At 56.0% G+C, this 16443-nt stretch overlaps 5 protein-coding genes across 5 annotated transcripts in view; 3 read left to right on the top strand and 2 right to left on the bottom strand.

Annotated features, from left to right (window-relative positions):
- The window catches only part of PTSG_06577 (moesin), a 6379-nt gene extending 4733 nt beyond the window's left edge, over positions 1 to 1646 (top strand). Inside the window, exons 16-18 of the mRNA XM_004991905.1 lie at positions 566 to 678; positions 917 to 1000; positions 1317 to 1646. Of these exons, the coding sequence (XP_004991962.1) occupies positions 566 to 678; positions 917 to 1000; positions 1317 to 1367 (248 nt within the window). The 3' untranslated portion in view covers positions 1368 to 1646. The remainder of the gene's footprint in view (positions 1 to 565; positions 679 to 916; positions 1001 to 1316) is intronic.
- Positions 1622 to 4120, bottom strand: PTSG_06576 (uncharacterized protein). The gene is made up of 7 exons (XM_004991904.1): positions 3871 to 4120; positions 3495 to 3518; positions 2982 to 3298; positions 2616 to 2706; positions 2277 to 2354; positions 2043 to 2107; positions 1622 to 1861 (listed from the first exon to the last, which is right to left on the bottom strand). Exons 1-7 carry the CDS (start codon positions 4012 to 4014, stop codon positions 1825 to 1827), a joined length of 756 nt encoding a protein of 251 aa, XP_004991961.1. The 5' UTR covers positions 4015 to 4120; the 3' UTR covers positions 1622 to 1824.
- Positions 4121 to 4140: 20 nt separating this feature from the next.
- Positions 4141 to 5859, top strand: PTSG_06575 (CMGC/MAPK protein kinase; the record flags this gene model as incomplete). Its single annotated transcript, XM_004991903.1, has 4 exons — positions 4141 to 5041; positions 5192 to 5241; positions 5371 to 5487; positions 5695 to 5859. Exons 1-4 carry the CDS (start codon positions 4342 to 4344, stop codon positions 5857 to 5859), a joined length of 1032 nt encoding a protein of 343 aa, XP_004991960.1. The 5' UTR covers positions 4141 to 4341.
- Positions 5860 to 6163: 304 nt separating this feature from the next.
- Positions 6164 to 9466, bottom strand: PTSG_06574 (uncharacterized protein; the record flags this gene model as incomplete). Its single annotated transcript, XM_004991902.1, has 11 exons — positions 6164 to 6250; positions 6419 to 6469; positions 6688 to 6783; positions 7066 to 7179; positions 7422 to 7634; positions 7996 to 8019; positions 8261 to 8308; positions 8469 to 8552; positions 8697 to 8800; positions 9037 to 9146; positions 9384 to 9466. The coding sequence occupies 11 exons, from the start codon at positions 9464 to 9466 to the stop codon at positions 6164 to 6166; spliced, it is 1014 nt and encodes a 337-aa protein (XP_004991959.1).
- A 44-nt stretch (positions 9467 to 9510) lies between these two features.
- Positions 9511 to 16443, top strand: PTSG_06573 (uncharacterized protein; the record flags this gene model as incomplete). The annotated part of the gene is made up of 8 exons (XM_004991901.1): positions 9511 to 9670; positions 10084 to 11778; positions 12039 to 12172; positions 12569 to 12985; positions 13372 to 13898; positions 14365 to 14960; positions 15259 to 15569; positions 15906 to 16443. The coding sequence occupies exons 1-8, from the start codon at positions 9584 to 9586 to the stop codon at positions 16441 to 16443; spliced, it is 4305 nt and encodes a 1434-aa protein (XP_004991958.1). The 5' UTR covers positions 9511 to 9583.

Here is a 16443-nt window from a genome sequence, read left to right as displayed (position 1 = left end):
GCAACCGCGGGTAAATCAACTCCATAGGCTGTTTGCCTAGATATCGAGTCGTGTAATTTTGTAGCACATCACACTAAAGAGGCACCCTCACTGCAAAGTGATTACTTTTCATAGAGGGGCAGGTGTTCAAGAAGCCTAGTTATGATTCTTTTTCTTCAACAACACAGAGGGCCCCCCTCTATAATCAAGGATGAACAGAATCCAGCATGTTTTAGAAATTTCGTGTGAACCTCCTGATCCATCGTGGCCAAGGAGAACGCTGTCAGGGAGGACGAGTGGCGGATGCAACTGAGTAGTCGGGTGGGAGGAGGAGGAGGAGGAGGAGGAGGAGGAGGAGGGGGAGGAGGGGGAGGAGGAGAGTGTTGGACTGAGACGACATGAATCTATGAATCTATGAATGAATGAATGAATGGGCCAGGAGTTTGGGAAACTAGCTGCCTATGTCATTCCCATTGCCATGCCAGCTGCAATCATGAATCTCCACCACCACCACCACCACCACCATCAACAAATTACTAACAACCCAACCGCTAATACCACCCAACCGAACGCGACCAACGGCCAGGGTCACCGCCGCGTGAGACGGAGCCGCGTCCGCACCCGCAGCCGCCGCAGCGCCACGACTCGCGCCTGGAGGCCGCCATCAAGAACATCTCCATGGACCTGGAGGGGCTGCAGGTACAGCCTCAAATGATGATGATGGTGGTGGTGGTGGTGGTGGTGGTGGTGGTGGCTGTGGTGACTGTGGTGGTGATTTGGCCGCTTGTAAACATCGTATCATGTGTTTGTGCCTTCTCACTCTCATGTGATGTGCTGATGCTTTGTTGCTTTGTTGCTTTGTTACTTCATTCTCCAAATGGGTTGCGCTGTTCAATTCACCCCCCCCCCCTTCTCTCTCTCTCTCTGTGGTCCCCAGATTGCGGATCGCAAGACCACGGAGGACCAAATTCACGAGCAGAATGCGGCAACGGGCGAAACAAAATACGACACCCTCTCACGCGTACGGTCCACATGTGCACATGTTCCTTTTGTACAGCCGATGTTTTGGCACGGCGTTGACGTGCTTCTGTGCTGGTGTGCTACTGTGCTGGTCCGTTGATTGTTGCCATCTGCGTGCAATGTTTGGGCAAGTATGTGTGTGTGTGTGTGTTGTTTTGGCGACGTCGTTGTTGTCTGAGCTTTGAATCGTATTTCCGCGTGCGCATTTGTCTTCGCTCTCGTCGCACGTCAACCGCCTTGCCCTTGATTCACTGCCATCTGTAGTGATTCGTTAAATCCCTCCATCGTCATGTCACACCACATCCACCACGTTGCAGATTACGCGTGGGTCCGCCAAGTCCCGCATCACATTCTTCGAGGAGCTGTAGCCGCTCCCGAAAGAGAAGGATGAGAGATGGAGGATGCAAGCAAGAAGAAGAAAGGCAGGGCGAGAAGGGGACGCGTGACTCCTGGTTTGTGTGTTGCTGTGTTCATGAACTTGCTCGCCTCACGTGTGAGTGAGTGAGTGTGTGTGTGATATCTCAAGTCAGACAAAGAGTGTTGTGCACTGTGCCCTTTATCCCCCTCTTTCACTCATCTTTGGCTGTTGTGCACGTGGCAGCACTCGCAAAAGCTCATAAAACGCGCGCCATGAACGTGCTGTCGAGATGTAATGCCGTGTAACAAAACGAGAGCACACGCCTCGAACCAGCAAGTGTCTATGTCCACATCCACACATCCACCATGTGTACAAGGTGCCGTCAACGTAGCATCAAACAAGCGTTGTGGCGCACTGTTGTTTCCTTCCACACACATTGCTCCGTGGTAGCTGTCGCACAGCAGCCATCAGTCAAACTCCCGAAACGCTCTCCGCAAATGCCACCTGTTCCGGGCGGGCGACATTGGACAAGTGGAGTTGGTCAAAGGTGAGAGGTGGTGGAGACAAGCACATGTAAGAAAATGTACAAAGACGTGGAGGAGCGACTCTCTCAACACACACACACACACACACACACACACACACACACACACACACACACACACACACACACACATTGACGTACTTGTTTCTGTGTTCGCCACTCTGTTCTCTGACAGCGACAGTCCGCAGAATGCTCGCCAGGTATTGCTGTAGTGGTGCGAGTCATGATGAAAGCATTGCCGCGTGAGCGTCGAATGGGAGGGGCACACCGATTCCTTCACAAAGACGCAAACACACACGGACACAGACATACAGAGAGACAGACAGACAGACAAGCACACACACACACACACACGCACACACATGAGATACATACCGCTGGCTGTTGTGTGAGCTGTGAGAGCTGATCCAGTGTGTAGTACTCGTGCTTCCTGAACAAACCAAACAACAGTTCCTGCCAAAACAACGCGAGCCACATGCACACACGTGCCACGCGTGATGTGAGCAAGCACTTTCGCACAAACGCAGGCACAAAGCAACGACAGGCGAGTCAGACGCATGCGCACAACACATATGCACACGCATGCACAAGACACACACACAAGACACACATACACACACAAGACACACAAATACACGCACACACAAGACACACACACACACACACACACACACACACAAAAGACACGCACGCAACCATGAGCTTCACACTGACCTTGACTTCCTTCTCCGGTTTCCTGGTCTTTGTGCGCTCGCGCTTCTGTGTCTTGATGAGTGACTGCGTCATAAGCAAGCCGTCTTGTGTCCTGACAGCAGCAGCACAGCGAAGATGGCAACGTGAGGTCGGAGGGGGAGCGAGAGGGGTGAAGGTGTCATCAATTAATCCCGACCGGCACATGATCAAACAACTTGAGACAGACACACAAGCAGTCAAACAGAGACAGGCACAAAAGCACACACACACTCTCACTCACTCACGCACACTCACGCACACACCCACACACACTCACGCACACACACGATCTCTCTCACACTCACACACAGAGCAAACCATGTACAAGTCACGCATGCGTACACGTACATGCCCTTGCTGGCCTCCTTTGTCATCTTGTCCTCGCTGAGCTCTGTCGGGCGCGTCTTGATGAAGAGATCAAGCTCCTCCCCATGCATGATGACGCAGTCTGCTCGCGTGGTCACCTGCCCGAGCGCCTGCGCCGTGAGGATACTGCCGGCGTCGTCGGCAATCGTCCCGTCCTCGTTCTTCAGCGCAGCCTGCTCCTCGGCGAAGATGGCCAGGTTCTCGGTCGGCACCTGTCGCACCGCATATCGGGAAGGGATGAACCGCTTCTCCCGTTTCTGATCCTCCTCCAGCAGTGGCACGTCTGCGCGCAGCTCCATCTGTGTGGAGGAGTGTGTGTGTGTGTGTGTGTGTGTGTGTGTGTGTGTGTGTGTGTGTGTGTGTGTGTGTGTGTGTGTGTGTGTGTGTGTGTGTGTGTAAGCACAACGCGGGTGTGTGTTTGTGTGTGTGTGTGTGTGTGTGTGTGTGTGTGTGTGTGTGTGTGTGTGTGTGTGTGTGTGTGTGTGTCCAACTGACCTTGGGTCGCTTCTCAGGATGCTCCTTTTGGTCGCACAGTGATGTTCGAGCGTGGAGAGCGGCAGATGCAATCAGTGATGGATCGTGACATGAATCGAAGTGGCAGTGGCAGTGGCAGTGGCAGTGGCAATAATAACAGCACACACAAACACACACACACACACACACACACACACACACACACACACACACACACACACACACACACACACACACACACACACACACAAACACACACACACACACAAACACACACACACACACACACACACACACACACACACACACACACACACACACACACACACACACACACACACACACACACACACACACACACACACACACACACACACACACACACACAAGCACTCACTTCGGCGTCGTCTGTGGGCACCCTGATCTCGCCAAGGCGCGTGCCGTCCTGTGCAGCTGCCCATGCAGAGGCGAGTGGCTCTGGTATCCTCAGCAGCCACACCTCTTGCTCCGCCTTCTCCATGCCAACCTCTGCCCGCTCCATCCTTGCCGGTTGGTTGTGCCTCTGCGTGCCTGATGCTGCTGTCTGTGTTCCGTTGTCTCACTTGACCTCGCTTGCCTCGTCGGTCCGTCGTCTGTCTGCGCTGTCGTATGCGAATGATTTTCCGCACAACGACGACGACAAACAGCAAGCCGCCACGCACTGCTGCACTGATACACACTCCACACAGAACACAGACACAAACACACCCTTGTTCTCCCCCTCCTGAGCACGATCCCCTCACACACACATACATACATACATACATACACACATACATACATACACACATCCACACACCTGAACGCCCAAAGACGTGAGAGCGGCGCGATGGCCGACGACGAGTCCACGGAAGAGAAAACAACCACAGCACCCGCAGCACCTCCAGCTGCTGTAGTGCAAGGTGGTGGTGGTGACGATGGCCAGCTGGTGGCGGAGGAGGATGTGATGGATCAGGAGATGCAGCAGATCATGAGGGGAATGAGCCACATGCGCTCCTGCGACAGTGAGGAGGCCGGTGAGTCCGATCGACCAAACCCCTTCGTGTCCGTGGCAAAGCGCGTGCCAGAGACAGACTCCACCGTCTACACGCTGCTGCGGTTCAACATGGGCTTCCACTTGCCCAACAAGTACGCGCCACCAAACGGCAACGTTGCGCTGGGCGCGTTTGCCAAGGTGGTGTTCTCGCGCGACCTCACACGGCCGCCAACGCCTGTTGATGATTACCAGTTTGAGGGCCACTCCCAGCAGGTGGCCATCAAGAAGCTGCGACGCTTCCATGACGCTGACGAGGCGCTGCGCGCGTACCGCGAGCTGCTCATCCTGCGGCATCTTCGGGAGCACGACAACATCGTTGCCCTGCGCGACTTCTTCCTGCTACCTGGGGATGACAGCCTCTTGGACTACTACATCGTCACTGAGTACTGCGGCAACACGCTCGACCAGGTCATGCTCGGCGACCTGGACCCGATGGACGTCCAGATGATTGCGTACAGCATTCTTCGCGGAGTCAAGTACATCCACAGCGCAGGTGTGTGCGTGTGTGCGTGCGTGAGTGAGTGCATGTGTGTGTGTGTGTGTGTGTGCATGTGTGTGTGTGCGTGTGTGTGTGCGTGTGTGTGCATCTGAATCACTGTGCTTGTGTGGGTGGAGCTCACGGTTGTGCATATGCTCTTGCCAGGCCTGACGCATCGAGACCTCAAGCCCAATAACGTCCTCATCGACGTCGATGTGCGTCACATCATGTCACGTTGCTCCCTGTCTCGTGCATGCCTTGGCTTGCCATCCATGTTGTCGCTGACACACACACACACACACACACACACACACACACACACACACACACATCACTGTGTGCAGACGGTGAAGATCATTGACTTTGGCTACGCCAAGCGGGACCGAGGCCGCTTCCCGTACATGCAGGCCTACATGCAGTGCCGCGACTACAGGGCGCCCGAGCTCTTTCTCTGGCTCCAGGTGCGCACATTTGTGTGTGTGTGTGTGTGTGTGTGTGTGTGTGTGTGTGTGTGTGTGTGTGTGTGTGTGTGTGTGTGTGTGTGACTGTCTGTCTGTCTGTCTGTCTGTCTGTCTGTCTGTCTGTCTGTCTGTCTTGTCTGTCTGTCTGGTCTGTCTGTCTGTCTTGTCTGCCTGTTCACGTGGGTGCATGCACGTTGCATTCTCGAGTTGGACTTTGCTCACTCAGATCCGCTTGTGTGTGATCACGTGTGCGTGTCGTGTCTGCTGTCGACAAACGGGGACGTGTCCACGAGCTCTTCAAAGTCCATTCCAAACCGCGCAGCCTTCAGCAGGTACCTGCACACACGCGTGCAAATGGAGTGGAAGAAGTGAGCCGGAAGCACATAGAGAACGTGTGCGTATGTGTGTGCATGTGTGTACGTATAGGTGGGCGAGACAAGGAGACAGACAGAAAGAGAGAGACAGGGAGAGCCATAGAGAGAGCCAGGGAGAGAAAGAGAGAGGCAGACACACATACGCACACACACACACACAGACGCATTAAGAAGTGCCCAAAATGAATATTTCAGCCCTCATGAGCACACACGCCACCGCCACCGCCACGCTCTGCCTCTTCACCACCACAAAGTGTCTCCATTCACCTCGCGCCCCTCCCCGCGTCCACACACAGGCTGCGTCACCTGATGAGCCTGGGGTCCCACTCGTGCTCGGCCGCGACCATCAGGCTCTGCACCGCCTGCACCATCGCATCGGGGCCCGCATCCTGTCCACGGCGATTGGGGTGGGTGGTGGTGAGTGGTGAGCAACGGCGCTGTGGGCACAGGTGGAATGTCAACGCGACACATGGCATTACGTCGTGTTGAACAGGAGTAGCGCGCTCGCTTGCGAATTGCCCTGCCTCAATGCCTCAAAAACCGGCCACACGTCTCACCTTGACGGATCGGAGGAGCTCGTCAGCTAGCGGGCTGCGGTCCTCGTAAAACTGCACAGTTGCAGTGTCGTGGTAGCAGGCAGTGCGGTGAGAGGGACGTGCAGGCACAGCCCAAGCGCAAGCACACGGTTCACGCACAACCCAGACGCCATACAAGGTGCAGCGGCAACAGCAGCAGAAGACACGGTTAAAATGCCACCAACACACATGCCACCAGGACACGGGCACACGACAGCAACCCCTCCCTGCGTGTCACGACAGCAACGCACCACGCGGGCCTGGTAGAGTTTGCTCTCGCCGGTGTCGCCAGCGAGGAAAGTGCTCCACATCTCGTCCGGGACCGGCTGCAGGAACTCGTGCTCCTCCTGCACACACGTTCAGGGGAGGGAGGTGGCGCGGTGGGTACGTGCGTATGTGTGTGCTGTGTGTTTGTGTTGTTTGTATGTGTATGTGTGTGTGTGCTGTGTGTGCTGTGTGTTTGTATTGTTTGTATGTGTATGTATGTGTGTGTTTGCATGTGTGTATGTGTGTGTTTGCATTTACGTGTGTGCATGTGTGTGTATGTGCTGAGGTGTAAATGCACGCGGATGACACAACATGCAACCAGCGCGGCCAGCAGCACCGCCGCCCTTCATCCGTCACCGCACGTCTGAGATGACGCGGAGGCCGTCCATCTCCGGGCAGAGGATGACGCGATTGACGTAGCTGAACGTTGTCTGGTGCCGCGAGCCGGGCACAACCAGCAGCATCCCGGACGGCATCTGACAACAGCCCGTGATGGAGGTGGTGTGAGACGTTCAGTAAGAGACATTCAGTGTTGTTGTGGGGCGTGAGCACGAAAGGGATACTGCCAGAGCACTGTTGAAACCCATTTCTTGTCAATTTCAAGCAACAACAGCAACAGCAGCAGCAGCAGCAATGGTAGCAGCGACGCAGCGAGTGCTGAGCAGCAGTGTCCTGCTTTCACCTCCACGCCCCCTCCCTTTTCAAATCATGTGCTCACCTTCTCCTCGTCCCAATAGGCGACGACGGAGTGTGAGCCGCACCACACAATGGACGTGGGCTCGACGTTGGTGTCCGTGTCCAGCTCGTACTTGAGGTCGGTGAAGTTCTTTGCATACACGCGAATCATGCCCTCGTGGAACACGGCAACCTTCTCCTCGTCCCACGACACCGCCATGTGCGTTGCCTTCACCGCTGTGCCAATCGGCAGTTTCTGATCGTAGTGATCATGGTGGTGGTGATGGTGAGAATGGGTGGTTGGGTTGCGTTGCACGAACGAGATGTCGTTCAGGAGCGACGATACAGAACAACGCACCACAGCACAATTAACGCTCGGACGACAACTCCTTCAATCACGCATCCCCACCACCGCCATGATGTGTGTGTGTGTGTGTGTGTGTGTGTGTGTGTGTGTGTGTGTGTGTGTGTGTGTGTGTGTGTGTGTGTGTGTGTGTGTGTGTGTGTGTGGCCAGACATAACGATGGCAGCAGCGACGACAAGAACCCCAATTGGTGTGCGGACCGTGAGTCGCGGGTCATGAGGACAATGTAGCGCCCGTCCTGGCTACCAATCACCTTCGTCACACCGATACGGAGCTCCTGTGAAAAGAAGAGCGAGCAAGCATGAGAGAGAGAGAGTGTGTGTATGTGTGTGTGTGTGTGTATGCGCGCGCGCGGTGTGGGGGCGTGTGGGCGTGGGTGTGTGTGTGTATGTGTGCGGTGTGTGGGCGTGGTGTGAGAGCGAGCACTTGTGGCACACGTGTGGGACGCTAGCAGCACACAAGGTGTTCGTGGTCGGCACCAACACCATCCACTGGTGCACACGTTCGAATACACGTACGGCTCGCGGCGGAATGGCGTGCAAGAACCCGCCGGTGACGTTGTGGACCTGGCGCGAGTAAGGTTGGTGGTGCAGTGGGAGGGGGGATGATGTGAACATGTGGCTCAAAATGAAGAAACAAGACCCAAGAGTCTTGTGGCGCGAGCGTATCTGCACACACACACACATACACGCACACACACACATACACGCACACACACGCACACACCTGGCAAGCGCCGTCCTCTTGCACGATGATGAGGTGTTCGGCAGAGGCCCAGACAAGTCCCACAATGTTCCGGTCACCCGTCCACTGCGAGGAGAAAAGAATGCGCGTGTACGTATACGTGCACAATGTGTTGTGAGCGCTGGTGATTGCGGACGGTTGTCCCGGTGCGGGATGAGTCTAATTGTCACACCTGAACCGGGCTCCGGTTCTGTGAGCACCTGCACTGACCTTGATGGTGCCCATTCGATAGCCAGCAGGGGAGAAGATCTTGACGTTGGTGACTTCGTGCATGCCGTGCACCTCCGTCACCTTGGTTCTGTCCAGCGTTAGCGCTATTGGGAGGGCGTGATAGCGATAGCAACGCGGGGCACATGAGCGCGGGATGCATGTGTGTGTGTGTGTGTATTGATGAGATTTCTTGGCATACAACCAAGTATGCAGGAAGGAAAAAGAAAGGCAAACACCAGCGCTCACAAGTACACGCACGCACAAACACACACACACACACACACACGCATACACATACACACATATGCACACACGTTTACACGCACACATGCACACGCACCGACAGGACCGCCGTATGGAGCCACTGCGTGAATGTAATCGCCCAAGCTGATGCTTTTCATGACATCGTCCGGGTTGTACCAGCCCATGTTCATGTACACCTTGTGCATCCTATCAAGAACGAAACACACACACACATGATTGCGTGAGACACAGCCATAGCACACGAGTTCAACAAGCGCACATACGCATAGGACTCACGAGCGCCCCACAAACACAGCATACACAGCACACACACAACACACACGACAAACACACACACGACAAACACACACAAACGCAACACAACACAACACACACACATACACACCCAACACACATCTCTGCATCTCTCTCTTCCTATTACACCTGTAGAAGCTGTCACCGCATGGCTGCCAGCCTTCGCCAGTGGTGTGCGGTCGCAACACCTCATTCCACCGCTCCTCGTCCATCTTGTCTTGTGTGTGTGCTCCGAAACAAACCACCCATTCAGCAGCAGCGCAGCCCGATATGGGATCTTTGATGCGACAGCAAAAATTGTAGTGACAGGACTCCAGCCAGCTGTGACGATGCTCCTCCTGCTGCTCCTTCTGCTGCTGCTGTTGGGTCCTCACCGCAGCACCTGCACCGTCGCCAACCGTGTTCGTCGTGGAGATGTACGTTTAGGCAAGGGAGAGAGAGAGAGAGAGAGAGAGAGAGAGAGAGAGAGAGAGAGAGAGAGAGAGAGAGAGAGAGAGAGAGAGAGAGAGAGAGAGAGAGAGAGAGGGGGGGGGGTTGTAGGAGGAGGTAGTACCATGTGATTTTAGAACGTCACTCTGTGTGTCTCGCATTCGCCACAGGCTTTCATGGTGTGTGACATGTGTGAACATGATTGATTGATTGTCACAACGTGAAATCAACACACACACACACACACACACACACACACACACACACACACACACACACACACACACACACCACAACAACAACAACAAATACAAACACACACACACACACACACACACACACACACACACAATCTCCCTCCCTTCATCTCACGCACAAACACACACGTGCACGCACGCAGGTACCAAGTGCACCGCCACAGAATGTGAGCGTCAACTTTCACAGCGCTGGATCTGAGACGGCATTCACCCTGACGTGGGATCCCCCAAGTGCAGATACAACCAACGGGGACATCACCGGGTACTCGCTGCGCATTCAGCCCGCTGGTCCAAGCCCACCGTCCTGGCTGTACGGCTCATCTGCCAGCGACTCGTTCCTCGGCGTCGAAGAGGTTGTTGCCGCCAACCCCACCTCGTATTCCCTATCGGCAAGCGATGCGTACCCATTTGCCCAGTACCAAATCGTGCTCGCAGCAATCAACAGCGCTGGCATGGGCCCGGTGAGCCTCAGCACGTTTTCACGGCCCTCGGGGCCGCCGTCCGGACAGCCGCGGTCGGCTTCGGCTTTGCTTGTCAACTCGGACCAGCGGATCGAGTTTCCGCCCATCGCCGACCAGGTCACTGTGCAGTGGACGGCACCGGCGGGCCTGTGGGTGGCCAACACGCCGCTGCAGGCCTTTGACATTGACGCCATTCCAAACCCAGAGAGCACTACAACGAGCGACATCATTTCCACGCGCGTGCAGGTCACGTGGGACAGTTCGCAGCCCACGGACCAGCGGTTTGAGGCGACCATCACCGGCCTCACCCCCGCCACGCAGTACCTCGTCCGCGTGTACTCTATCGGGCGTGGCGGCGACCGCAACGACGATTCCGGGCTCGCTGTCATCACCACGCGCGCAAGCGTACCCTCCATTGCGCCCACTGGGCTTCGCCTGGATAACCGGTCGGCAACAACGCTGGCAGTCTCGTGGGATGCGCTGGATACAGCCACCCCTGGCACCAACGGCGACATTGTCGGCTATGGTGTGCAGGCGGTGCCCAGCGCGGGTCAGGACGCTTCGTGCATCGCAGTCGCCTGCGCGCCGCCCGCACAGTGCCAGGGCGAGACGTGGTGCGCCTTTGGGGCGTGCATGTACACGGCGCTGCCAGACACCACGCTGTGCGATGACGGCAGAGCAGACACGATTGGCGACAGGTGCGTCGATGGCCATTGTGTCGGAGAAGTGTACGGTGCGCACGCAACAGTCGTCCCCGTCCCGCGCCACCTGAGCCACGACCAGCAGAGCTACGGCGCAGGGTACATGCCGCGGCTTGGGGAGTGGTGGTACCCGTATTGGGCAGTGGCCAGGATCGACCGCCTGACCGGTGACGGGCGCTTCTTAGGGTCGTTTGACACGCCAGACAACACGCGGGAAATGAAGCAGGTGTGGGGCGAGCCAGACTCGCTGTACTACTACACGGCAAGCTTCTCCAACCACTGCCGCAAGCTTGGCCCGTTCCCGACCAGCGCCGTTGTGTGGACATACACGCCGCAGCCCTCGCGCCCCGTTGGCGGTGTGGCCACAGACGCCGCGTTTGCGTACTGCATCCAGACATCGCGAGCAACGGTGCACGTGGTCAACAAGGACACTGGCACGCGCAACCACACGTTTGACCTGACGGGCGGGGAGATTGGTGATCTACACGGGGTGTTTGCCGTGGTGAAGGACAAGCTGTACTACGGCACAGGCAACCGCATCTACCGCCACAACCTCAGCAACGGCGCCTTTGACGGGTTTAGGATTGACGTGCCCATTGAGCGCATGTACTCGTCCGCGTTCACGGGGCGCGACCTCTGCCTCAGCGACAACAACAACAACATCTACTGCTACCAGGTAATGTGTGTGTGGGTGGGGGGGGGGGGCGGCAATTGAGGGGGAGGGGAGTGGTGATTGTGGGTGGCTCCATTGGAGGGTGTGGGTATTGGACTCTTTTTTTTCCCCATGTCAGTTGTTGCCGGCTTGTCTGATATGCACCTGCTCTTGCGATAGAATCCTTCAACACTGCGATGATAATCACGCTGTCCTTTTCTCTGTTGCTTGCACATGACATTCATCCATGATCACCTTATTGTGCATATGTGTCCCACTGCCAGGTTGTCACGCACACCATCTGGCCAGAGGCCTCTGCGCCGCAGCTGCTCAAGGACACCGCCCAATCGTATTCTCTCATTGTCACCGACACCGGCAATGCCGCTGCAGGCTTCCTTCCCTGGCTCAACCAGTACTGGTGTGTTTGTTTTGTTGTTGGTGGGGAAGGGGGCTTATGTGTGTATGTGTATGTGTATCTGCGCTTGTTTGTTTGTTTGTTTGTTTGTTTGTGTGTCTGTGTGTCTGTGTTTGTTTGTTTGTGTGTGTGTGTGTGTTTGTTTGTTTGTTTGTTTGTTTGTTTGTGTGTGTGTGTGTGTTTGTTTGTTTGTTTGTTTGTGTGTGTGTGTGTGTTTGTTTGTTTGTTTGTTTGTTTGTTTGTTTGCTTTGTGTGTGTGTGTGTGTGTTTCCGCTTCGGAGCGTGTATATTGAGAAATGTCAACAAGTCATTGTCGTAATTATTTTCGAAGCGGGGCAACGGCTTCCCTCACACGCCATCTCACGACCCCGATACCCCACTGTTTCGTGTCCGCTGCAGGTTTGTGCCATTCGCGTCAACATCCGTGCTGCGCTACAGCGCGGATGGCAGTGCCATCGACTCAGCCCACTCCGTGCCCGTCACCAACGTCCGCCAGTTGTGGGCCGACGCACACAGCGAGCACATCTACCTCGTCAATGAGACCAGCGTGCTGAAGTATCATGAGCCAACGGGTGCCATGGCATGGCAAGCCGCAGTCGGAGACGGGGATCTCGCTGGCGTGACGCAGCACGACGGCCTCGTGTACGCAGCGACGGAGCTTGGAGACACGCTCTTCGTCCTGAGTGCGATTGATGGATCGTCAATGTCTTCGCTGACCCTCGTGGACTCGGCCTCCAACACCTTGTCGCTGTCGTGCAAAGGCCTCGCTGCCACCCACGGCATCATCTTCCGCATCTCCGCGGCCACGGTCATCAGGTCAGTGTGCGTGTGTATGTATTGTGTGCATGTCCATGTGTGTGTGTGTGTGTGTGCATGTGTGCATGTGTGCGTGTGCATGTATCGTGTGCATCTCCATGTGTGTGTGGGTGTGTGTGTGTTTGGGAATGGCAGAACGCCTGGGTGGTTTGGCTTCTGTTTTTTGACAGATGTCACATCACATCGCGGTGCTCCAGCTGCGTGCCGGCTCGGTATTGTCCGTTCAATTTCCATTTCAAACAACATCCCACACACACAATCCACTCACCTACGGACCCTGCACATTCTCCATCACCACTCTCACCACCTCTGGCATCACCATCATCATCACCACCACCACCACCACCGACATGCCCGCCTCTTTTCTCTCCTCTGTTCAACTGCAGCTTTGACGTGGTGACGGGTGAGCGTGCCGCCATCGCCTTCAACATTGGCTTCGTGCCCTTCAACACCGTGTTTAATGGCCGCGACCTCTGCTTCAGCGCAGAGTCTGTGCCTCTCCGCTGCTTCCCCCTTCTGTCCGGAAACGTGTACACGCCCGCCGCCGACGGCAATCCACCTCTGCTGTCGGGCTCATCGGTGCTCACGCAAAGCGAGAACGAGCAGCTCTCGCTGCTGCTGCCAGGCCGTGTGTTCACGCGCTGCTATTCTGCTTCTGCGACAGAAGGGTTTGCTGTGTCCTTCCTCAGCACGTGCGCCAACACAGGTCCGGCTGTTGTTGTGGTGCGGGCAACAAGCGGGCGTGTGTTTGGCGGCTTTGCGAACACCGTGTGGCCGCAGACGTACGGCTGTCATCGCGACACGCGTGCGTTTCTCTTCACCATCCACAACGGGCGCGTGTACAGAACGGATGAGGACGTGACTGCCCCTTCCTGCGCTGTCACCTTGCGCGACTTTCCCTGCCCCTCTTTCGGTTCGAGCACATGCCGCTGTATGTATGTATGTATGTATGTATGTATGTATGTATGTATGTATGTATGTATGTATGTATGTATGTATGTATGTATGTATGTATGTATGTATGTATGTGTGTATGTATGTATGTATGTATGTATGTATGTATGTATGTATGTATGTATGTATGTATGTATGTATGTATGTATGTATGTATGTATGTATGTATGTGTGTATGCATGTGTGTATGTGTGTATGCATGTGTGTATGTATGTATGTATGTATGTATGTATGTATGTATGTATGTATGTATGTATGTATGTATGTATGTATGTATGTATGTATGTATCCGTCTATCTATGTAATCTGCGAGTGTACGTGAGTGCTGCTTGTGCGCATTTGCTTTTTTCAACTTGCAATGCGAGCGCGTGTCTCACATTTGCTTCTGCGCTTCCACACTTCCACGCTTCCACCTCCGCCTCCAGGTGACGGCCCTGATTTGGCGTTTGGGCCCGGGTGCATGAACGGCACAGCAACGGCGTCTGCGTTCCACATCGCCCACAACGTTGGGGCTGGGGAGTACACGGACACGTGGCTTGCCGGGTCGTCGTCGTTTGACGTGGATGCGCTCGAGGTGTTTGCCATGACGGAGGAGGTGGCTGACCCCTGCGCAGATGTGCAGTGCCCACAGTCGCCGTGTCTGCTCTCCAGCTACTGTTCCCACGGTGCGTGTGTGTCCACGCCCGTTGCAGACGGCCTGCCCTGTGACGACGATGATGCAAGCACCGGCGGCGACGTGTGCCGTGGTGGCGTCTGCACGGGCACGCCCCACTTTGCCACCACCACTGCGCTGACAATCGACGGCCTGCACCCTTCGCGAGCGTACGATGTGCGGGTGCGGGCATACACGAGTGTTGGCAGCGGGCCGTGGAGTGCTGCGCTTCAGGGGATGACGCGCGTGGGACCGCCGAGCCAGGACGCAACCGAGGTTGTTGTGGACGATGTCACAAACACGACCATCACCCTGTCCTGGCATGAACCGCCGCCTTCAACTGTCAACGGCGAACTCACAGGATACAAGGTTGGTCTCCGCGCTGATGCGCTGGCTGAAAGCGAGGCACCCTTTCACCTGCGCCCATGGACAATTGCGCGTGCGCCCACACTTTAACACACACACACACACACACACACACACACACACACACACACACACACACACACACACACACACACACACACACAGAGCACAACATTCCAGAATGCACGTGCCATACACAACAACAAATGCCGATTCACAAATGAACAACACTGCTCGTCTGTCCACACATGGCCCCTGCCCCCTCTCTCTGCCTCTCCCCCTTGCTGGCCTCTGTTGCAAGGTTGTGTATGTTGCAGCCGATGGTTTGAGCGACGCTGTTGCCACAGATATAGACACGCGCACGGTGACGTTGCGGCGGCTGCGGCCGTTCACCACGTACACCATCTACGTCCGAGCCGTCAACCAGGCGGGTGCATCGGCGGATATGCGCAACACGACGGTGAAGACCGCGGAGGCCATCCCCGGTCCACCGTCCAATGTGCAACTGGTGCGGGAGAGCAGCCAGGAGCAGGTGGGTGGTGTTCGTGTGCATTGGCAGCCACCCGAAGACCCCAATGGCGTCGTCCTCCGCTATGTCATCTACTACGCAGAGTACGTGTTCTTGCAGTTTGTGATGGCTGCAATACACACACACACACAACGAGTCACTCAGGGTGTGTTTTGGTTTAGTTTTTGTGTTGTTTTATTCATGGCACTCCACTCCACTCCACTCCACTCCACTCCACTCCACTCCACTCCACTCACACATACACACACACTCACTCCCACACTCACACATACACACACTCACTCCCACACTCACCCACTCACCCACTCACTCACTCACACACCCACCCACCCACACCCACACACACACACACACACTCACTCACTCGCACACACACACTCACTCGCACACACACACACATGCGCGCACACACAATTCAGGTTGGGTGGTGTGTGGCTGTGGGCGGAGACACCCTCTGGGGAGGACCGATCTCACCTGCTGACCAATGTCCTCACGCCGCTCGTCCTCGTCTCAGCCGCGACCTCCGTTGGGGAGGGCCCGCGTGCAACCGCTGCTGTCCCGCTCCTGCCAGTGCTCGATGCCATCCCCGACGGCGGTGGCGTCGCTGAAGGCACCGGGTGCTCGCCCCTCACGTCACCCCCGCCGGCATCAGGTGGGAATTCCCTTGCGTATGAAAGGGCGCGAGCAACGGCGCGGGCGCGCGTGGACCGGTTTGGCAACGTGCGGTTCTGCACTGGTGACGCCGAGGGCAATGCCGATGCCGATGCTGCTGCGGATGATGCTGCTGCAAGCCCGCGTGTGCTGCTGAACGGTGTGGACGTGGTTGGGGTGTCGGCATCGGTGCAAGAGGATGTGGTGCTGCGCTTGCGCGAGCAGGAGCTCATTACAGCTCACACAGACCTTGACTCGAAACTGAGCAACTTGCTGCAGGTTGCTGCAGGATTTGGCAGCAGGTGA

This window comes from Salpingoeca rosetta, assembly GCF_000188695.1.
Source record: "Salpingoeca rosetta unplaced genomic scaffold supercont1.18, whole genome shotgun sequence".
In the NCBI taxonomy this organism is placed as follows: domain Eukaryota; class Choanoflagellata; order Craspedida; family Salpingoecidae; genus Salpingoeca; species Salpingoeca rosetta.
Note: the sequence above shows the minus strand (reverse complement) of the source record. Positions and strands in the feature narration are given on the sequence as shown.